Source organism: Chionomys nivalis, chromosome 22 (genome assembly GCF_950005125.1).
Source record: "Chionomys nivalis chromosome 22, mChiNiv1.1, whole genome shotgun sequence".
NCBI lineage: Eukaryota > Metazoa > Chordata > Mammalia > Rodentia > Cricetidae > Chionomys > Chionomys nivalis.
The window spans coordinates 4,526,705-4,550,561 of NC_080107.1; the positions used below are offsets into that span (position 1 = coordinate 4,526,705).

Consider the following 23,857-nt stretch of genomic DNA (forward strand, 5'->3'; position numbering starts at 1 on the left):
AAAGAGGTTAAAAATCCACAGCAACCTGTGACAAGCTACATTTTCCAATGCATCTGTAGTCAAACATTACTAAAATCATTTGCTCAGTATTATCCCTCATTTTGTGTATTTTTATATTAAAATATTTTTACCATTTAAAAGCAAAAAAAAAAAATTCTGGCTGAAGAACACGGGACTTATAAGTGGGTGGATCCAAGTTCATTTCCAGGGCTACCTCTTGTGTGCTCTGCCACTAGGTACCATATGCCAATGAGGATCACTGCTTACAGTCCCTGAATCCATTTTCCCAGGAGAAATCAGATGAAAGCTCTCCAACGGAAAACTTAGGTGCTTTGCCACATGATCAATAAGTTTGCCAGTAGTTTGAGGCCCATCTAAAGCATTAAAACCAAAAAGAGTCAGTTTTGCCTAAATTGCATGCTACCTGTGGGCCATCTGGAGACTCGGGTCCTGAAACACATCATAGCTAAGATAATCATTAATTCTATGCAATGGTAATATGGAAATCAAAATGTGTACTCTGACACCCACAGGTGCCTGCATGGAACGGTAAGGCTGTGCCCAGTGGAGCAGCAAGAACAGCAGAAAGCGGTCCATGTGTGATACGGTTTTCAATGTGTCCTATAAACACTTCATGAGAGACAGCTGGTCACATGGTATAGAGGGTTGATCCTACCAAGGAATGGCTAGCACACAGAGGGATGAGACACAGATGTGCTTGCATTTAAAAAGTAAAAAGACTTGTTTTCACTGTGTGTGTGCATGTGTGTATGTGTGCATGTGTGTGCGTGCGTGCATGCATGCGTGTGTATGTGTGTGTGTGTGTGTGCAATGTGAGTACAGAGCCCGAGGAAGCCAGGACAGGTCATCAGATGTCCTGGACTAGAACTACCTGACTGGGGTGTGCTGGGAACCAAACCTGTATCCTCTCCAAAAGCAGTAGCAAGTGCTCTACCCACTGAGAACATCTCCCTAGCCCCACAAACCCAAAAGTCTACCCTCAAGTTTAATTCACCAACACCCATTCTGGAATTGTGTGGTTGGGAAAATGTTTACTTTACCTTGTTACTATTTTTATTGTGTGTGGTTTATTTTATTCAGCACTGGTGATCCAACCCAGAGCCTTGGACATATTAGGCAAACCTTGCGCGGAGCTCTGTCCTCTAAGTTCTCTGGTTCACCATATGAGACAAAAGCAAGTAGAAATTAGTATACAATTCAAGTATATTTTTTTAATTTGATCACATAATTCATTTCTTTGTGTGCATTCATGTGTGTGTGTGTGTATAATAGCATGCCAAAGAACAAATGTAGTTAGAGGTCAACTTGCAGGAATTGGTCTTCTCCTTCTACCACATGAGTCTCTGGGATTGAACTCAGTTTGTCGGGCCTGTTAGCAAATTTATTTACCCACTGAGCCATCTTCCAGGCACATTCAGTATAGATTTTTTTAATTAGACTACATGAAATTCACAGTGAATTGGGGGGAAAAGTTCCTCTGACAAAGAGATCCAATAATATGGAAACAGTGGCTAAACAATGGTTAGATGGCTAATGGAATAGACGTCCAAATACAAGTATCGGCTTCAACACATACGTACATATTCATATACAGTGATTACATGAATTATATTCATATATCTGATCCTAATGAGACCGTCTTATTCAGTTTGTTGATTTGTGGTTAAACTGACACTCAGTAAGTATACAAATTAATTGCTGCTGGAGATGCTCTTGACCCAAATGGAATGCCTGCCTTTAGTGGAAGTTATAAAACCTGTTGACGTTTCAGGAACTTGGCAAAGACTTCAAGGATGGCTCACATGCCTCAGGGATGGGTAAACTATTTGCTATCAGGTATTTGTGATGACGAAGAATTATTCCCCTTGGATCCTGGATGAAAGCAACATTAAAACATTAGCTCTGTAGCTGGGAACTAGGCTATGAATCATACAGACTTCATATTTTAGTGCCTCGCTTATAAAGGCAACATGGAACTTGTTGTCTAGCAGATGTCTTGCCACTGGTAGCTCGTTACTGGCGGATGAGGACAGGTGGCCCTGTAACTGGGAACACTGTCAGAAACAAGGACAAAGGAGGTGCATTGTCTGACTAAATGATACCCGTGGCTTACAACTGTGAGAAACAACCAATCAGTTCCCCTTCCAAACTTATATATAATTGTCTCAATAAGAATTCCAGCTCAACTGGCATGCATATATATATATATATATATATATATATATATATATATATATATATGATGAAAAGGAAAAACAAACAAACTATTTTGCTAGATAATAATAATAATCAACCTTTGTTATCTTGGCCCTATAAGTTATATTTTGTGAGTGTGCCACATGCTATTACTAGGTACATACTTTTTCTAAGATTAAGGTAGGAGAGGCCAAGAACAAGAGAATGACAAAATAGATAGTATAAGATGACTACACTAGAAAAAATAAAAATGGTGATATGGCTAACATACATGTTATGAAAAGCATATGTCTGTGGTGTGAAGGTTGATACTGACTGCAAACTTGGATGAGATATAGCAACTAGGAAGCAGGCTCCTGGGGAATACCTGTGAATGATTGTCTAGGTTAAGTTAACCTTGGCCAACATCAGTGATGGATTATCAGGGTTAGGTTAACTGAGGTGGGAAGACCCAGCATTCCTTGGGCTGGGGTCCCAGCATCATAAAAAGTAGAAAGCTGGCTAAGAACCAGCGATCACTGCTCTCTGCTGCCTGACTGAAGAGAGGATGGGACCAGCTGTTCACACTCCTCTTAAAACACTTTCCCAGCCTGTACTCCCAAAACAGGAGCCAAAATCCACCTTCTCTCAACCAGGTTTTGTTGGGAATTTTGTTGAAATAGTGAGACAAATCGCTACTGCCAATGCATGAGTACAGTAAAGTCCCTATTATAAAATGCAACAGCATCCTTCTTTTGACTTAGAAATCTCCTAAACTACCAGAGCTCACTTAAATACTTGGGATAAGCACAGGCAATTTAAACTCACTTTTCTATGAGAGGCAGTGAGCTATCTGGCAATAAAGACACTTATTACATAAGGCTGGTACCCAAGTTCAGTCTTCAGAAGCCATGTAAAATGGATGCAGAAAACTGACTCCACAAGCTTGTCATGTGACCTTCATATGTGTGCTCAGGCACGCTCATCCCCACACACATATCATAAACAAACACACACACACTAATAATAAACAAACAAATAAGTAATGAAGACACTATAAAACTCATCAGAAAAAGGACTAAAAATAATTGCTTCCGTTGGGGTTTGCAAATGATCAGCTGTATTGAACTTAGGTCGTGCAATTAGGTCTAACCATCCCCAGAGCTTTCATCAGCTGTGCAAGAAAGAATAACACCCCATACTCCAGAAAGTCAGCAGCCCATCAGTGACTCAGACATCAGCAGATGGGAGTAGCTAATCTTACTTGCTTGGCTAGTGATATATGCCTGATTACAGTTCTCTTAATGATTAAGAGGTCTAATTGTTTCAGGTAATTATATTGAGCCTCTAATAGATACATTGCCAACATTATCTATGTCATAATTACTAAGCAAATATCCCTTTTAGAAATAAGTATGTTGAGCTTACTCTTAAAAGGATCTAGTAAATTGGGTTTTAATACCTTTAATACCTGTGACTCTATTATTGAGGCATTACTGCTAGGAATGTTATTAATATTTTACAGGGAATTAAAATGAGAACTATCTTATCCTCAACGGCTAGAGTATTGTGTTGCTTCTGATTGCACCATCCCACCCATTCCTCCCCAGATACTCAAGGTCTACAACATTAATTCAATCTTATTGTCACTCCCCTCTTTCCATTCAATAAATAATCAATTAGACCAATGTTCCAACTATGCAGACTTTCTCATTTCTATCCAGTGTGTGTGTGTGTGTGTGTGCGCGAGAGAGAGACAGACAGACAGACAGACAGACAGACAGAGAAACAGAATGAGACACACAGAGAAACAGAGACAGAGAAATGGGGGGAAGGGAGGTAGGGTACCTACGTTCATATGTAGGTACACCCAGCCAATGGAGCCCAAATGTCTATGCCAGATGTCTTCCTCATTCACCCTTCATTTTAATTTTTGAGGCAGATTCTCTCATCGAACCTGGAGCTCATTGACTCAACAAGGTTGGCTGTCCAATGAACTACAAGGACCTTCATGTTTCTGCCTCGTGCCACTGCGCCCCCAGCCTAGCCAGTTTGGATAACAGATGCATGCCCCTCGACCTGGCATTTGCATGAAGGAGATTTCAACCTAGGTAACCATGCTTTCATAATAAGCATGTTGTCAGTTGAACTATCTTTTAAATCCCCTCATATATTCTTTATCTGCATCTACAGAAACACTTTTAAAATAAAGTTTCATCATTTTGTTTTCCTTCATCAAATATTCACCAAACTCATTAATAAGAGATATCAAAGCCAGTGCCTACCTCAAACATGGGGAATGTTGTTCATTATTACATAGTAATTATTGTCAATAGAACAAAAGTTTAGTACCTTCTGTAGAATTTAGGCTTAGAAAATTGCTTGTGTTATGTTTTGTTTTATTGTCAGCTTCTTAGAGAAATGATTTGGAGTAGGCAACCATACTGTATTTTTTTTTCCAGATTACTGTATGTCACGGTCTGAAATCATTTGTCTAAGGAAGTAGTTTTCTTATAAAGAATTCAACTACTATTTTTCAGCTTTCTCATGATGCAAAAATACTGAGCTATAGTTCTAAGGACAACGAAGAAATTCCAGACTCTTGCTGCCATGCAGAAAACAATTCAAATTAAATCTGAAACAATTTTCTTGATAGAAAGCAGGTCGTACTATGTATGGGAAAAGAATTACAGAAAGAATGTCAAACTAATTTAGGATCAAGAAAATGGAACAGATGCCCACAATGAAGTCATTACTATGCCATATAACAGCAGTATGCCTGCATTAATAGGCATGTGAATAATTGCACAGCTATCAGGAATATGTGGGGCCTAATCTTATCAGACTCATTCAAAGAATTACACAACAGCTGGAATTCTATTAAAGGAAGCTATGTATTTGTGTGTTTGCCAACAATTCATGGATCCAGAATTAGTTCCTTCTGCAGTTTTTGTGCACTAAAGAGTGAACCAAAAAGACTCACTGTGAGATCCACTCTAAAATAATTTCTCACACAACCATTAAGATATATTTCCATAAGAATCTTACCTGAAAGCCAATCAAATGGACTACTTGGCAAAGTTGTGTAATTGTAAATGCTTTTGGTTTGAAACAGATGTATTGGGTTTTCAGTATTAACTTCCAAGTTGTTACCAATGTTCTGATAAGTTATGGGGGTGGGCTGGAATAGTTTAGAAGAATTACTGAATTAAATGTTTATTTTATAATTCAAGTTTCATGAGCAGTTCCTGTGTGCCTCATCATAACTAATTAAAAGCTGGAATGGGTAACTGATGGGACATAAACCAGAGCTGTGGCAGCTGAATTATGACAGTAGTCACCACAGTCAATCACCGCTGATGTGATTATGTCTTCCAGAGCTTCACAAAACCATAGCAGAGAAGGAAGAACCAGTCTGGGATCTGCAGGTGTCAAACTTTCTAGCCGCTGTGGTCCACACAGCTTTCTAGAGAAAGGGGGTTTGCTCTGAGTCTTAAGGCAAGAATAGTAGAGTGGGAAAAGAAGGTGATTTTAATATATGCACAGGTCATTACTACTCCGCCTACACAAAATCCAAAGGAAAAATCATTGCCTTCCTGTTTATAATGTTTAAGCCAATACAATGATTTTTTTTAAAATGTCTTTAGATATGTAGGTTCCAAACAGATGAGTAACTATCAAGATTCCACCCTAAGAAGGGATAATGAACAGAATTTAATTCTTTGTTTATCTGACTGTGGGGATTTTATCACATAGTGAAATGTCCATTGTTAATAATCTTTAAGACCTCATTTTATTAATAGTCACAAAGTAAAGGTATAAAAATCCTACTTCAAAATAAATTCCCATTAAAATAAATAAGTACAGTCTTGAAACACAATATGAACGAATTTCATGCAGCCAAGGTACAATGGGGAATTTACTACTAGTGATTGCAGGAGATGACAAATAAAATAACAAGAGTCTTTGGATGTTGCATATTTATGTAAGGGAAAATGCTATGGTAGGAGCTATGACCTTGACGCGAGGTCTCTGTTTACTCTTCAGATGTGCTAACTTTCCAGCTCTCCGGCCTTCAATAGCTCACCGTGGCACTGTCGTCTCTTGAGTGGAGTCAGAGCCCTCAGAGCTGTTGAGGGGAAGGATTACAAGACAAGAAGCTTTGCAAGCCATAAAACCGACAGCAAGAGACATCCCTAGGAGAGCTTTTAAATTCACCTTTGAACGTAGGCATTTTTCTTTGTAAACTATCTTGCTTGTATCTTGTCCTTTATGTCCTAAATGTACTTCAAACTATAGTCTTCATGTGCTCCTTATTCCGCAGCTGTCTCTATAAAGAGTGCAGCTGGCATTCAGTTTGAATCAATGGCTTCGACTGTGGACCCAGACTGAAAGTATTTCCAGCCAGCTCTAGGCTCCAGGGCCCTTTCTGGGCTGAGTGAAACAGGAGCTCTGGGATCGTTACCAAGTGAAATTACCTGAGGTAGAGTCTGAGATGAGCCACTTTAGCCCCGTCATTTGTGCAGTTCTCCTTCACTGAAATGTGATGGTCACAGGGTCGCTGGCTATTTTATTTTATTTCTTGAAAACCCTTAATCACCAAGGGCAAGTGGGTAATGGTTAGAGTCGATAATGGAGAAAGAACAAATAGTCTAAGTGTGCATTAGGAAGCACAGCCAGCCCCAGCCTGTCCCTCCTGGACCTGATGTCGGTGTACATACTGAAATTTATTTTCAGTAGCAATTGCTATGTGGAAAATGATCAGACTTCTTATATTCTTCCAACACCCAAAATGGAAAAGAAAATAAAGTAGAATATTAAGCATAATTGAACATATTTATTTTTTCCTCCTTTTTTGTTTTTTTTCTTTAAAATCATGTCTCAGCTTTAACATAATTGTCAACAATTTATGTAACAAAGACTCTATAGACTAGGGAAGAAATGACTGACTCATTTAATAGTCAAAATTAGGACGACGTGCAGGTGCTGATGGAATACGTCAGCTTTTCATGAGCAGTTCCTGTGTGCCTTATCATAGCTAATTAAAAGTCAGGATGGTAACTGATGGGACATAAATCAGAGCTGTGGCAGCCGAATTATGACAGTAGTCGCCACAGTCAATCACCGCTTATGTAATTATGTCTTCCAGAGCCCCACGGAGCAGAAGGAAGGAGCCGAAGAACCGTAGTGTTACTTTGAAGCTTCTCATTGATTCCAGCTTTGAAGCCAGAGGCATGACTACCGTAGTGTGTGCTTCAAGGAAGTGAAAGACTGAGGACCGCTTTCAGGAGGCCTGAACTTTCTATATATTGTTATAATTATGTTCACCAATCAAGAAAACGGGAATATGAGACTAAAATGAGATACATAATTCTAAAATAGTACTGATACACAAAGAACACGACTTATTTTTAAATTCTCTTTTTACATTTTTCCATCATTGTGTATGTGGTATATGTGGGGTTTTGGGGTATGCATGTGTGGTGCATGTTTATGTTGGCACAGTAGCCTTGGCATGATGTGCATAGGCCAAAAGAAGATGTCAGATGTCCTACCTGCCATGCATACTCTGATTTGTTCCCTTGGTTTGGGGACAGTCCTGCAATCTCAGTACTTGCGAACCTGACCCTGAAGTTAGGCTGGTAACCAGCAAGCCCCGAGGATCCTTCTGTCTCCAACTCTCACAGTGCTGGGGTTGCAGAAGCATGCAAACCTACACCTGGTTTTGCATGGGGGTGCTGAGGATTCATTGAGTAAATAGTTGGTAGCATGAGTAACTGAGTTTGGATCCCCAGAACCCCACATAAAACCACTATTCTTGGAGGGTAGGAGGTAGAGACAGGGCTCAGTGGCCCATCTAATAAATGGGTGAACTTCAACTTTTGAGACCCTGACTCTAACAATATGGTAGAAAATGAATGACAAAAACACCTATATTACTGAGGGTAATTATTTTAAAACTGGGTTTCATTTTAACTGTCTGAATTCTTCTCTTTTGTATAGTCAATAAATACATACATACATACATACATACATACACACACACATATAGTCTTCTCGTTTATTTTTGAGACTTTATTTTAATTACAACATTTCTCTCTTCTCTTTCCTTTCTCCAAGCCCTCACATATGCAAGCAAGGCAATACACATTCATATGTGGAGAATAAGATTCTGAAAACTACTTCCCGTAGTGATAAGAAATTGCTACCAGAGAATAGAGAAAATAGAAAATGCTAATTTCCTGTTTTATCTCCAACCGTAATTTCTTTTAGTATTATTGCTAAGTCTATTGTAATCATATTAAATCATATTTTCAATACATTGCCCTTGGAAGATTTGGGCAATTTCATTTCAAGTTAGCATTGTTCATCCCTCACTGTTCCTGATTCAACTTATTCTGAATAATATAAAGTCTCATACAGCTATGTAAATGATATGGAGAAAGCTTTCAGATATAGATATAGCATTCTAGAGTATGCTGAGATCCCCTGAATGTTAGGGAAGATCTGGAGGGACAATGCATAAACTGGGAGGAATCAGTGAAGTCATCACACTTTGGACACAGCTGTGGGACTGGCTTTCACTGGTCACTTCCTGAGCCCTTGCAGAATACTTCTCCAAGATCTCAAAAGAACGTGTGTTGGCTAGACTATTTGTGTCCCAGGAGCTATAACAGCAACTTTAATACGAGACTGACTATAAAGGAAGGCAACTTGTAGTGACTCTAACATTTGTTTCTCTTTCAGTTCCCTTGTAGGTTGGTCTAATTTAAAAGACTCGAAAGGACCTTACATTCTTGAGGTAAACTACAGTTCTAATCTCAACCTAAAATAAAGGAAAGTAAAAAATAAAATTCTTCAGGTTTAGCTCATGCTATTCTCTGCTGCTAAACTGTGGCTGGAGTTTCTTTGTTCGCCTCTCTAAAATTCCTATGTAAAAACAGATGAAAAGTCATAAAAATCTCAAGCCTTGAAGGCTTGTTTCTGAACAATCTCCCCACAAAGATGTTGAAAGTCATACTTTTCAATAAACTTCCCAGCTTGGCTAGATCCCAACCTCACGTCAACCCCCCAGGCCCTGTCACCATCACAGTCCACTAGTTCTATAATTTGGTGAATGTGACCATCAACTTGAGGCAATTTAAATGATCTGTTAGCAATTTACGTCTTAAGTTTCCAACCAAAAAAAGCCCAGGACCAGAAGGTTTCAGCTCAGAATTCTACAAGATTTTCAAAGAAGAACTAATACCAATACTCCTCAAATTGTTCCACAAAATTGAAGCAAAAGGAACATTGCCAAACTCTTTTTTATGAGGCTACAATTACCCTGATACCCAAATCACATAAAGACATTACTAAAAAAGAGAATTATAGACCAATCTCATTCATGAACATTGATGCAAAAATACTAAATAAAATACTGACAAATTGAATCCAAGAACACATCAGAACCATCATCCACCATGATCAAGTCGGTTTCATTCCAGAGATTCAGGGATGGTTCAACATACAAAAATCTGTCAACGTAAACTTGAATCTGAATGTGAAATTCTAAGTATACTGGAACCTGACAATGGTGTCATTCATGCCTATAACTAGACAAACACAAAACTGGCTGTCTAAACCGGGCGGTGGTGGTGCACACCTTTAATCCCAGCACCCGGGAGGCAGAGGCAGGCAGATCTCTGTGTTTTTGGAGCCTGTCCTGGAACTAGCTCTTGTAGACCAGGCTGGTCTCGAACTCACAGAGAAACCCTGTCTCGAAAAACCAAAAAAAAAAAAAAAAAAAAAAACAAACAAAAAAAAAGGCTGTCTATTTATTTAATTGACTCACGCCAGCATTTCTTTAAATGACCACCTACAATACTTAGTAAAATACACTGGTATTGAAGGAAGTTAAGTGTTTTAAAGCTTCCTTCTCAGAAAGATGAGTAGGTTCCTTGTAGTAACCCAGCAAGCTAGCTTCCATCGGAGATTCATACTCTATTTCAGCCTTTGCTCCTACCTCTGCCCATTTGCATCATCAAAGTAATGGTTACTATGAGCTGAGCACCTCTTCTGAGAACCATAGACTATTTGCAACTTAAAAACCCAGTCCTAAGAAGTTCCGATGGTAGACATTCCTGTACCAAGGTGAAATATATTGTAGTTTTTGCATGCATGCATTCTTTGGCCCTGTATTGCCTCCTTCACTATCAAAATGAGTAATGTCAAATTGTGATAATGTCTCATGTAAGTTTCCCCATGAGCATATGATGGGGACATGTCTATTTTTCCACCTAGAGAGTAACGTGTTCTCTAAAATGTGGAAATGGTTTGTAACAAATTTGAGGATTTTCAGAGGGCATGCAAATTTACTAGCTTATCAGCATTTAACATCTACTCTACAAGTGATTTAGAATGAATGATAAATTTTAGTTTCAGGCTCATCTTTAAACATTTAAAATTAGAAGACTAAAAGAAATCAAACATACGCTTACCAGAAAAACGGATATAACAAATAAATGCTTCTATTCCATAGCCAGAATTTATTTTATCACAGTTTCAGCAATTTTGGCTTTTATTCTTGTAACTATTTTTTTCCACCCAAACACACTCACCTCTGTTATCTAGACTACATGTCCTTGGAGGATTTGGGACTAGAGACTGACTGATGAATATTTACTGAATTCAGTATATAGTATAAGTCCATGACAGCTCCTATAGTGGGTGGGAGGAAGGTGTTAAAATAACATGACAAATAACAGACCCAATTGGACAGGTGGATTTTTGAAATGTGAGTCTTGTCCTGCAGTTTAAATAGAAGAAACTGGTGGAAATGATGGGGAATGATTTATACAATTGAGTCAGTCAGGCTGGAGAAATGGCTCAGTGGTGAAGAGCACTGACTGCTTTTCTAAAGGATCTGGGTTCAGTTCTGAGCATCCACATGACAGCTTACAACGGTCTGCAATTCCAAGATCTGACATCATCACACAGACATACATGCAGGGAAAGCAGCCATCATAGAAAATAAAAATAGAGTAACAAAAAGAATATATTAAAGAAGATGGAGTTTGGTATACTCTTTGGCTACATCATGAGTTTGAGGACAGACTGGGCTATTTGTGATCCAGTCTCAAAGGAAAGGAATGAGTCAGTCTAGACTAATTCTTAAAATGTTGGCTTAGAGGAATCACTTTAAGGGATCAAAGAAAAAATGCTGCCACACTATAGGCAATGGTGATATATGAAAGGAAGTCAGAACAAATGGAATTAAATTACAACGAGCCAGGAGAGGATTTCAGAGATGTCTCTAAAGAGTTTTTTTATAATTAACACTTGATTCCCTTTCTTCATTCTATTAAAATACATAGTTCATTTAGGGTCAAACAAAAATTTGCTAGAAATATGATTATTGCTTCTAACCATTTTGATATTGTTATAGACAACAGTAGACAACTTACTTAAAAAACAGTTCTTAAGAACTCAAATTCTATTCTGTGTGACTTGTATTTGCCAACAAAGACACAAAGGCAATACTGCAATATGGTGTATATAACAGTTCTACAGCTGTGTACATGTCTGGTAGAATTTGAGGCACTGGACTTTTCTTCCACAGGAGATACTATGGCTGCCTAAGAGGACTCAAAACAGCAGTTATTCTTTACTAGCGACTAGCGACCACAACAACTCAAGCTTCCTCCGCAGTGACCAGTGAAGGAGCACTGGCAATCTGACAAAGCTGAAACTCAAGCCAGGTCTACTCCAAGGTCAGGTATCTTTATGACATGTAGTTTCTTTTACAGGTGTTTTCATCTGCTTCAAGCCGCAAGCAGAAAAACAGACACCAGAACAGAGATATCAATCCAGCCAATAGTGTTCCTATCATATTTCACTAATTATATTTTAAACTTCCTGTAAAAGATAAATGTGTGTGCTATCCAAAATCAGTAAAAACCAGCATTCTGTCAAAATAAAGTTGAAATATTTCTTTTTATTATGTATAACTTCATTTTATTTTGTTTGAATATTATATTCATCTGAACGCTTACACTGTAATATACCCGGCGTTCCTAGGAGTCGGAATTTGCCTTTGACTCAGCCTTTACATTTGAGTGCACAATTTGGTTCTGCAGGCTGAATAGTGACGAAAATGGAAGTCAATTAACTGCATGCCGGATGATCCTTAAATCAACTTACATTTGTCTTTAAATCTTTCCACATGGTGTGACACCCAGTAGTGCATAAAAATAAATGCTGAAGAAAAAAGAAAAACATGGACTTTTCTGACATTTCCTTAGGAATTAGTATCAGATAACTCTTGAGCGGTCTTCAAACATCGAATTTGGGCTCTTCACTGGAGTCCATAGTGATATGGCAAAGTTATTTCTGAGCAATCAGTGGAGATTATGGATCAGGATAAAATCGCATTGCCGAAGAAGGTAAGAAAATTTAGAACAAAAGCTACCGTGTATGCCTTGGAGATAACTGTGTTTGAACACAGTCGGCATGAGGTCCTTGGAGATGAATGTCACCTCTGAATCAGGTATTAGATCTTATTCAAATAGCTAAGTTCCTAGGAAAATCCTCATTGCCTCACTGGGGCACCCACTCATGGTGTTGTCTTTTGACTACACCGTCATTCATTTTGAAGAAACAGCAGGATTGCCATGAAAAGGTTCATTCGTGTGACTCGTAACACAGAAAATAACGACATACTTTCAGTTGATGCTGTGAAGTTTTCCGTTCATTCTGAACACGGAGGCTCATGAGAAATCATTCAGAATTCCTAGGAGTTTTTTGTGTTTGGATGACAGCATGTTTTCTAGCTAAGGATTCTATGTATGGAGCTTTTTAAAGTCTCAGTACAGAAACAATCTAAATGCCCCTCGACTGAAGAATGGATAAGGGAAATGTGGTACATTTACACAATGGAGTACTACACAGCAGAATTAAAAAAACAACATCTTGAATTTTGCAGGCAAATGGATGGTGCTAGAAAACATCATTTTGAGAGAGGTAACCCAGACCCCGAAAGATAATTATCATATTACTCACTCATAAGTGGTTTTTAAACATAAAGCAAAGAAAAACTAGCTTACAATTCACAATCCCAGAGAACCTAGACAACAATGAGGACACAAAGAGCAACTTACATAGATCTAATCTACATGGGAAGTAGAAAAAGACAAGATCTGAGTAAATTGGGAGCATGGGGACCATGGGAGAGGGTTGAAAGGGAGGGGAGCAGAGGAAAAGGTAGAGCTCAATAAAAATCAATAATAATAATGGTGCACGCCTTTAATCCCAGCACTTGGGAGGCAGAGGCAGGCGGATCTCTGTGAGTTCGAGACCAGCCTGGTCTACAAGAGCTAGTTCCAGGACAGGCTCCAAAACCACAGAGAAACCCTGTCTCGAAAAACCAATAGTAATAATAATAATAATAATAATAATAATAATAATGAAAATCTCATTACGTAACTTAGTTTCAGAGCCATAAAACATGTGTCCTGTTTGCAAGTCACCTTCTGTGGTATAGAGAGTGCCACTGGCTTTCTTTGAAGTTTGCAGATATCTCAACTTACCCTCAAGACTGAAAGGAGCTGGCGTGACTGTGAACACGGCAGCTCAAGAGTTCCATATTAACTAATGTTTAGGACCCCAAGGCAGACGATGATATCTTTTCATGTTAATTCCTATTTCTAAAATTACTTGGGGGGTGTAAAACAGTCAAGAGAAAGCCAACTTCCCTCAAATTTGGCTTGGTAGTAAATTCAATAATAAATACCCTTCCAAATCATCTTACGCTGTACTTCCAGTCAGGGTTTCAGATGTAGAATAAGCTTTTGGGGTCTTGGGTCCTTACCTAAACCTGCACTTAGCTTCAGACTGCTTATAGTTCAATCATGTTTAATAGGCCCCAGGCCCATTAAATATAATTGTAACCATCAGCCTGTGCTTAACAGTAAGTGGAAAAGAATGGATGCCGCAGACCTTAATATTCACGAAGCCTGGTCTAGACTGGCTTTCTACTGGAAGACCATGTCCAGCTCTGGGCTCAAAATGCAGAGATTGAGGAGAATCTGGAAAGAATTCACTAAAGCCCTTAGTGGTTCAGGGAAATGGATTTTGGATGCAGGAAATAACAATAAGGAATTGTTTTATATATTTAAATAGGTGAAAGCAACTTGTACTGAAAAGAATAAGTGAAGATTTATTGTCAGTTAGAGAAATTACATCCAACTTTGGCATAAGAAACTATTTTTTTAACCTCTAAAATTATTAGACTTAAATCTGAAATCCAGATATAATTGTGTAGTTTTCTCTGAGGTGCATAAAGTGGAGCCCGTCTCAGGGAGCTGACATGATTTATGTCCTTCTGTAATGGGACGTGAAGCTAGAAGCATTTTCTCGGTTTCTGTTTTCCTGACTCTCAAATTCTAATTCTGTCTATTGATCACTTTTCTGTTGCTGTGAGGAGAGATTCATTTTCATCCAGAGCTTTAACATGATTGCCCCACCTTCTTGTTTTGAGCCTCTGTTAGGGTAAGACATTATAGTAAGGACTTGTCATTGCCCCTTACCCCTGCTTCCTTCCAGAAGACCCCACTTTCAAAATATTCCACCATATCTCAGCGGTGCCACGGGCTAATGGTCAAGATTTGAGTATGTTAGGCCATTAGGGACATTTAACATCCAGATCATAACATTCCCATAGCCAAAAATTTAAACAGTCTTATGTCTGTTTAAAGGCAAGAAATGTTCAAGAAAAATCCACATACGAGATGGAATAAATTTAAAAAGCCAGCTGTCAATCATTTCCACGTTAAGATGCTTTGTGTGTGGATCCAGATAAGGCTACAAGGACCGTACCAGCTGACCGCAGATTACAGAAAAGTAAACGCTAACTGCTTTTGCTGTAAGAACAGATAGTGAGACCCTAAGATACAACTTCAGAGAGACTGGTGAGCTTGAACAGAAGAGGAACAGAAACTACAGAAAGAGGAGCACTTTTTTCCAAACAGAGTCTCTGGCCTGAAATGACAGGGAAAGGCAACATTTGTCCTTGATGATTCCCTAAGCCCAGATCTTATGCTTCTGGTATCTTGTTACTACCTCCTGACTGGTCAGAGTTCTTTCTGAAGGCAAGCACTTTGGATTCTTCCTTTTCTGCAATAAAGACACATTTACTATGAGCCTGTCTTATTCCTGAGATTTTGAGTTATTTGCTGATCAATGTCAAAGGGTAATATAGCCTTAATAGCTGTGTGCCTGTTTCATAGAGTTTCTACTGGGGGCAAGTCTAGCCTTAATAGCTGTGTGCCTATTTCATGGAGTTTCTCTGGGGGGCAAGTCTAGCTTATTTGTTATGGAAGAACTGAAGGTATAGTGTGCTGCCCTGGCGATTAGAACATCACATGCAAAGCAGGGAGCAAAGGCAACAACTGGGCCAACACCCAGTTAAAATATCATAGTCTCTACTCCTCCATTCTGACAAAGGTCGGTATGAAGAATGAACATGTATGCGGGAATCTAAAATTAAGCTATTTTTAAAAATACTCTTTCATAATTTACTAATTGTGCTAATACCTAAAATGGTAAATAATAATAGCAACAGAAAACTTAATCCTCGTTGCAAGTCAATAACGTCACATTGTTAAAAGTTTTGTTCTGGTCTTAAAAGCAACTTTTTCTTACTATAACCCAGGTTGGCCAGGTACACCTTACATAGCTAAAGACAGCAGTAACTTGAGGCAATCCTATCTCAGCCACTTAAGTGCTAGGATTTCCACACCCAGATAAGATAGCTATAGCTAATAAAGAATTTAACTTTCTTTGATTTATTTATTTATTTACCATAAGGAAACCTTTTAAGAGATTTGAATCTTAAGCAGTACTAATGGTATATGATCTATGACTCTCCAAAGATTTCATGGGCTGTTTCAGTAAATTGAGAATGGTTAAGTCCCTCCCCCGATCGCCAGTATTTAAAGTTGCACCATTCCTTGTTTGCTAAAGATCATTGTGCTTGAGGGCCAGAAGAAGCTGCTGCTTTGCAAAGGTAGAAGCTCTTAGGAAATGCTTTGCAAGTAGCCAGATATGTATAACTAAGAATTGTTGCATAAGATAGAAATTCTTAGGGAAGATGTGAGCATTAAACTTGTGTGCTTGTTGTAATAAATCTTAAGTATGCGTACAAACTATAAGTTCTAGAATAGATCAGTTAACAGTGATCATTAATATTTGTTTTGCAGTTTTTAAAGTACATCCATGTTAAGTCATCTGGCCATTAAAAGAGCTCGTGGAGTAGAAGAAATGGGCATTATCATATCTGTGTGTAAATGGGCATTATCATATCTGTCTAATACATGATAAAATAAAGCTTGGAGATGTCCTTACCCAATTTTATAAAACTAATAAAGACCAGTAGTCAAGTTTGCTTGCATTTCATCATCTGTCTGGGGAATCTGACTTTAGGTTCTTTCCTCAGTACATACAGATATTGGATTATATCAATTCTACTAGGAAAAGTCTTAGATCTAGGGCTTTTGTTGCAGAATCTATCACCCACTCTAAACATGGTTCACATACACGCTGATGCCAGTACTACACACAGCCAGGCTTTCCACAAAGAAGCATGAAGATACAGGTAGATAACGTCTCCAAGATGACACAGCTCCGAGTAAGAATCTGCTCACAGCTGGTTTCTCTCCATTGGCACTCACAACCACAAAGAGGGCAAGGCCAACAAGGGAGATAGGGAATTGCTGGTTGGAACATCTCCTAAGAGCAAGCTTACTAGGTCAGAACAAAGTCCTCCCCTGAGATAGCAAATACCGTTCTTCATCTGCTGAAGTAAGCACTCCAGACTAAGTCACATAAATGCTGGTCTTGCCCTCTTGTAGGAACTGAACGAGTCTGTTCTGTGCAAGGGAAAACCAATGCTCATGGCAAATGTCAGGCTATAGGGAAAGTGTGAGTTCTGGGGTCAGAACTGCCTGAGTTTGTCTTTGAGGCTCGCCATTTCTAGTGGAATAATGTTACAAAAGCAACTTCACCTCTCTCACATCTCCTATTATGTAAAATGGTTCCTAATTAGCGTTCAAGACTTATCAGTTGTTGTGCAGGGTTTTAAATGAGAGCTATAAAGGCCAGTAGCATGACCTTACTATGTATAGATGGTAAGAACAGCTAAAGAATTCCGAGAGCTAATCTCTAGTGGTTCAAAGGATACTTATGAGCCAAGCTGGACATTATTCTATTAGGAGGCAAATCCCAGGGTATTATGAAAATGTTCGCTATTATGAGTAAGGTATGGATTAAAAATTGCTGTAATATCACTTAAACATTGAAAAGATTTAGTCATTGAATTTACAAACATGTAAATTTGTAAGCTATAAACATGCCCATACACATCATTTGAACCTCTTATTCACCTACATGTAAGTTACCACTCACTAACTAAGGTGATATATCTGAAGATGATTTTAAGATGCCGTGCATTCAGTGGCTAAGGACCGAATTAATAATGCTTTGTTCTCAGTGGAAACAACTTTCTTGTTTTCGTTGAGCTGCTAATTTCCCAGCATGTAGGCACAATAATAAATATTCTATGAGAATTTTTCTTTGCTTTTCTGTGTTTCTCTAATTAGGAAGATTCCAGAAAAGTCAAGGATTAATTTAATGTGCCATTCCTAGAGCAAATCATTCAGGACTTATGAACAGACATACTTTCCAATATTCAGACTCACTTAGGCTTCCCTTGTTTACAGCAACAATCAAACAAAAGAACAAGCGAACAACCGCAGCAACAACAACAACAACAACAAAAACCAACCTTTCCCAGTCTGCTTATATTTCCAGGGGCTGCCAATAAATATCAGAGGAAAGTCACTCTGTGCAGTAAGAGAACTTTCTGCTTGTGTATCGCAGATCATAGCCCTTTATCAAAACTAATAAAGCGGTTTTACTTTTTACAGGAAATGGAAACTAAAACCTCTACAAATGGATGCAAGCATCCAGAATGGCTCTCAAATGGGCCGTGCTGAAAAGTGCTGAAAACTGATCCGGCTGCTTGTCAATTGCATCATTCAGAGATGACATCAGCAGCAAGGCTGCAGCCAATGCTGGCATGTCACCCTTCCCGTACCACAAATAAAATCACACTCTGCAAAAATATAATCACTTCCAAGGCTGCAACTTGAACCTTGAAACCTAATTAAGCAACTTTTTATCAGCTCTATTGATAAGACCTGGACCAGGTTCCATATAAACTCACAGCAACCAATGCTGATAAAACATGTTGTTACCAGTGTATCATTCTAGAAGAAAGGTAGGCTGATGATTGAGACAGTACTTACAATATTTATTTCTGATTTTGTTTATGATCCCTTTTATCTAACTGCAACCCTAAGCTGGAACTTATCACCAGGGCCATGCCCTTTGGTCCTCTTTAGTCCTGTTCCATCTCATCAATAGTAAAGACATGGCGCCTCTTTACCTGGGGGATTATGTTCATTGAGTATCACAAGGGATGCTGGTGTGGGTCTTCTTTTCCTGATCTGTGAACAAAGGCACAGCTGATGTCAGTGTGAGAATCAGAACCTTCTCTTCATTGATTTTACAGCATGCAAGCCTACATGCCCTCCTCTTTTCCCAGTACACGTGAAGGAACTTCTAGAAAGAATACAGCATACACTCACTATATATTTTAGAGCATAGTAAGCAAGCCAGAACTGCCAGATATTACTGACACCTTTTTTGACCAAAAAGTTACATTTTCAAAGGAAAAAAATAATAATAGTTGTATATCATAAAACAATGCAACTGAGATTAATATATTGTAAAGTACAGAGATGACTTACTATTTAAGTGACTGGTAAAGCCCCATGACAAGGGCAATGACATCATGATCCCTTGCTCTTATCTAAATGAGGCAAAAGAAACTCAGAAGCCTCAAATTTCTCTTACGTGCTATAATTAAATTGACAATGTAAGTTTTAGATTTCAATTTGTCTGATTAACTTTCTACTTTCTAACTTAATATTTAGATCAAATTGGCAGGTCAACCAAATATAAGAATCTCATAAGAATGTGTGTTTTAATTCCTTGAGGCAGTGCTAATTGGAATCAGTGGGTTAGAAAGAATAAAAGGGAGAGAATACGAAAGCAAGAGGGCGTGTGAGTGGGTGTTAAAGAAACGAGAGGGGAGAGCTGAGGTAGATATGGCTAAGATATATCATATATCGTGTGATATTGTAGATAAGTAAGTAAAAGTTACTAAAAAAGTGTAGAAGAAAAAAAGGGACTATACATACTCAATTGAAACTAAGATCGGGCGGATTTACCACCTTGTTATAGGAATCACAGGAACATAGTCTGACTCTCTTGCTTCAGGTAGTCTTTATTCATGCAGTGTGAGCTCATCGTTAAATTCCCAGAATACTTGTCAGTAGAATAAAGGAGAAAGGATACAAATGGTGTTGTTCAAGATGGAAGCCATGTTCAGTTCAGTAAACAGATCTGCCCCAGGTTATGTGTATCTGGTCTGAATCTGGGTGGGTCTATTGTGGAGGCATCATATAAAGTAAGACTCCCAGTACATAGTGTAAGACTTTGTACCAACTATTTGGGAGGGGATTCAGGGGTCCTCTGGGTTCTAAGTGACTAAAGAATTAGACTGGCATTCCCATTATTTTCTTTGCTCTCCCCGCCAGTCTCCACACTTGCTTCTTTGCACAGAATATCTTTTAAGTGGGTCCATTGCACCCAGCGTCTAAGTAAACATGAACATGATACCAAAGTCAGACATAAAAAAGGACCCTAGGAAAAAGTAATAGAGCATTTTCATACCCATGGCTCATATATAACGCACAACTATGGCTAGGGATACACAATAAAAACTCATAAAAATGCAGCCTAAAATATTAAATTAGTCTAGGATTTACTACTTTAATTTCTACATTATTTCTTATTTTCTAAGTAACAAAAATAAAAGAGTGCTAATTTTTTGCAATGTTTTCAAAGTTTCTCTAAATGTTGAAACTGTTACTTTAAGAAGAAAAGCCAGGACATTGCTTCAGACCAGAATGTCTAACACATGGATGTTTATTTTATATAGAATGAAGTGATGCTAAAATCTTAGCCAGTCATTCCCCAGCACAACCCAAACATAAGTACAAAAGCAGACCCACTTCCTCACTCTGAAAGTCACAAAATCAGCAAATGCAGAAAGCAGAGACCCTTTCACCTAGTAAGAACATATGCCCTTCCTGCCCATCATCCTGGAAGGGCTCCGGGTCCACTCCCCCTTACCTGTTCTGCTGCCTCTGGAGCGATCTGACTCTGGAATAAAGGCACAGCAAATTGTATCTTTTTGGGGCTGTTGGGCTCCATGTTAGCGATGAGAATAAGACAGAGCGGTGAGCACTCACAAAGACAAACCCAAGTGGTGTCCGGAGTGTTCCTGAGGCACGCTTCACCTAGCCCCACACACGGTGCTTTGCAATAAATCTCTGTAATTCCAGCCTGCACAAGTGAAGATGTCGAGGTTTGAGCAACTCCTTTCTTCAGTATCCAGTGATGCCTGCCTTGCCTGATTCCCCACCAATCTTCTGAATCCTCTCAACACAATTGGGAAAGGAAGAATAAGCTAATTGTGTCCCTGCTCACTAATACACATGCCAAGCTTTCACTCAGCGGCTAATTGAAATTGCAGTGCTAGCCTTGAAGGCCCCGCTGCCCTGGGATTTAAAAGAGAGGCTCTATCCACTGTACATTACTAACCGGCCACTCAAAAGTGCAGCCTAAGCTCCCTGGAGCATTGCAGGGATGGGTCATCCATTATTGATTAACATAAAGCAGGAAGTTTTTAGAGCTGGGGGCAGGGCCTGGCTCTAGAATCATGTCATTTCTTTGTAGCAACTTACGAGTCTGACACCTTTGCTACTTCACACTCGACAACCACAACGATGAATGGCTATCAACAGTAAACCACAGCCAGTAAAATCAGCTATATTTGTGCGTCAAGATCTGGTTAGGCTAGCTCTGCCCCAGGGCTGAGCAGATCTTAGTTCAAGTTCCACTGCTAATAAGCGCTGTGGCCTGGATGAAATCCCAGCATATGTCTGGGCCCCCACACTTTCAGTGGGAAAATGGGCGGGAGGGAGTTAGATTAGATGACCTTTAAGGTCCCATTCTGTTCTAACATACCGTAATCAGAGTTCATGGTTTAAATTTGAGTAGAGAGCACTGGGCAGCTAAATTTAGCAAACAGCTTGAAAGTCGCTGCTATTTCAGCGGCCTTTATTTTGTTTCTGAAGGAGCCAGTTACATCCTCTTTCTTGGAAGAATCCAGAAATGAGTGGAAAACATTAGTGAAAAGCCAGTCATGTCTGAGACCGTGGCTTGTTGTCAATTATGGGGCTGCATGCAAAGATGAAGATATGAGGAAAAGTCTAAAAAGGATCACTTTCAGAAAGATGATGCGTCAAGTGACTATGGTCACAGAAGACACTGACTTGGTCATCTCAGTAATTCAGTAATATCAAACAGTAGGCAGCCATATCACCAGAACCAGTTCGGCTTCACAGAATTCACTCTTTTCTGTTTATTTTTTTCCTCTGTTTTGCTTTTGTTGTTGTTGTTTGTTTTTCGAGACGGGGTTTTTCTGTGAAAACAGTCCCGGTTGACCTGGAACTCACTGTGTAGACCACACTGATCTCGACCTCACAGAGATCCATCTGCCTCTGCCTCCCGAGTGCTGGGATTAAAGGTGTGCGCCACCACTGCTGGGCAAGCCACTGCTTACTGAAGGAAGCCTGGAAACGAGCCGGCCTCAATGGAAAGAGGAACTTCAGTTCTTCTCTGTTTGGAAGGTGTGATTTGGTGACTTCGACCTTTAAGAATGTATAAAATTGTAGGTATTTACAAGTGAAGTTTCCTTTATTTTGAAGGTCTGTTTTCTTTCTTTCTTTCTTTTTTTGGAAACCAAAACATTTATTTTATGACAGATTGAAATCCTCAAGATGAACTGGATGCTTCACCAGCTGCCCTCTTGGGTTTAGGGGCTGTCCCTTCACGGAATCCATGTCTGAATCTTCGGTAGACAGTTTCTAGGGGCCTCATCCACCCAGTCCCGGTAGTGTTTCGTCTCTTAGCCTTGGCACTCCAGTTATACTTTCTCTTGCGCTTGGCAGGGTAGCCGCATTTGCCACAGGTAGATTCTGAAGGTGGTAGGCCTTAGAGCCACAGCGGCGGCACAACGCGTGCGGCTTGTTGCAGCGCCTTCAGAAGGATGACGTTCCTTTCGTCATCTTGCTTCTGCCGCCGAGGCCAAAGAGACCGGAAGAGAAAGCACTTCCGCTACTTCCTGTGGATAAGCTTCCGCCCCGGCGAACTCTGAAGGTCTGTTTTCTAAAACAGAAACACATATCAATGATTTAATCATACAGCTGTTCTGTAAAGTGTATAAAAAGTAGTATGCATTATTCAAGTCGTTTCCTATATGCGCTAGAGGAGAAGCAAATGGTGATACTGATGGGAAAATAATTTTAAAGGGGAAAAATGCTGACAGCAAGAAATCTTGTAAAGGATTCATCTCTCAGAGGCGAAAGGAAATTCACCATTCAAAAGAGCCTATGGCAGAAGTTACAGAAGACCGTAGAAGGAAACCTTTGTAGATCAATACCGTTACCGAAGTCACCTCTCTGAGTATCACTTTAGAGCCTGTGGAAAAGCAGACAGCCTTTTTAGTGAGGAATGAGTCCAGAACTTGGTTGGCAATCATCGAGAACTTGTACTTGGCAGCCCCAAACCCGCACCTTTACTGCCACTTACCAAGATGAACAACGCAGCCCATGAGAGAACTTTTTTTCTGTGAAGTTCAGATGAACACAGTCCTAAGAGGAGATGCTCATAGCATCAGGCTCTCGCCACTCTGTAGCAGATAGCAATTATATGTTTACTAGATTGTTCAAAGTGCTCAAGGATACATGTTTTTAGCATGACGTATTAAGAAATCTCTTCCTACTGGAAAATTTAATGCCAATAAGAGGAACAGATGATTAAGTGAAATTCTATGTGTGTATTATAGGATGAAGACCAGAAAGTGTGCATGCATGCTCATATGTATATGAGCAGACAGTGTGTGTGTGTGTGTATGTATGTACAAATGTGTACACATATGTGCCCATATGCATATGGGACACAGGATGGCACTGGGTGTCTTCCTTAACCACAATCCACTTTATATTTGAGGCAGTCTCCCATGTGAGCCTGGACTGGTATGCTCCAGATAGTCTAACTAGCCAGCCTGTTCCAAGGATTCCCGTCTTTGCACCCCACAGTCTGAGAGCACAGGCCCGCACTACACTCATAAAGACACATGGGAGATAGAGATCTAAACTCTTGTCCTCGGGATTGTTCATCAAGTGCTTTACCTTGAAGAGCCATCTCCTCGGGTTTAATGCCCCTTTTAATTAATAGTTTGACCAGAGATAGTACCTACAGAAACTTCCTGAACCTTTCATGATTTTTCTTCTTCATCAGTGTGACCAGCTTCTGGGTGCTTGTCAGGATTCAGTAGTGTGGCCTCGCTTTTAGGAAAATGATATAGATTTGTTTCCACCCAAACAGGGGCTGTTGGGGCACAGGAAAAGGAGTCCAACAATCTCTGCTG

The 23,857-nt window shown here is 39.4% G+C and overlaps 1 protein-coding gene across 2 annotated transcripts in view; it reads right to left on the minus strand.

Annotated features, from left to right (window-relative positions):
* Positions 1-21,160, minus strand: part of Ppp1r1c (protein phosphatase 1 regulatory inhibitor subunit 1C) — a 95,257-nt gene extending 74,097 nt beyond the window's left edge. Inside the window, exons 1-3 of one of the 2 annotated variants that reach the window (XM_057755546.1) lie at positions 21,108-21,160; positions 20,494-20,706; positions 18,680-18,740 (exon numbers count right to left, since the gene is read on the minus strand). In XM_057755546.1, coding sequence (XP_057611529.1) covers positions 18,680-18,740; positions 20,494-20,574 — 142 coding nt within the window. In that variant the 5' untranslated portion in view covers positions 20,575-20,706; positions 21,108-21,160. Of the gene's footprint in view, positions 1-18,679; positions 18,741-20,493; positions 20,775-21,107 lie in introns of those variants that run through there. The other variant, XM_057755545.1, reaches the window with a different exon arrangement.
* Between the last annotated feature and the right edge of the window lie 2,697 nt (positions 21,161-23,857).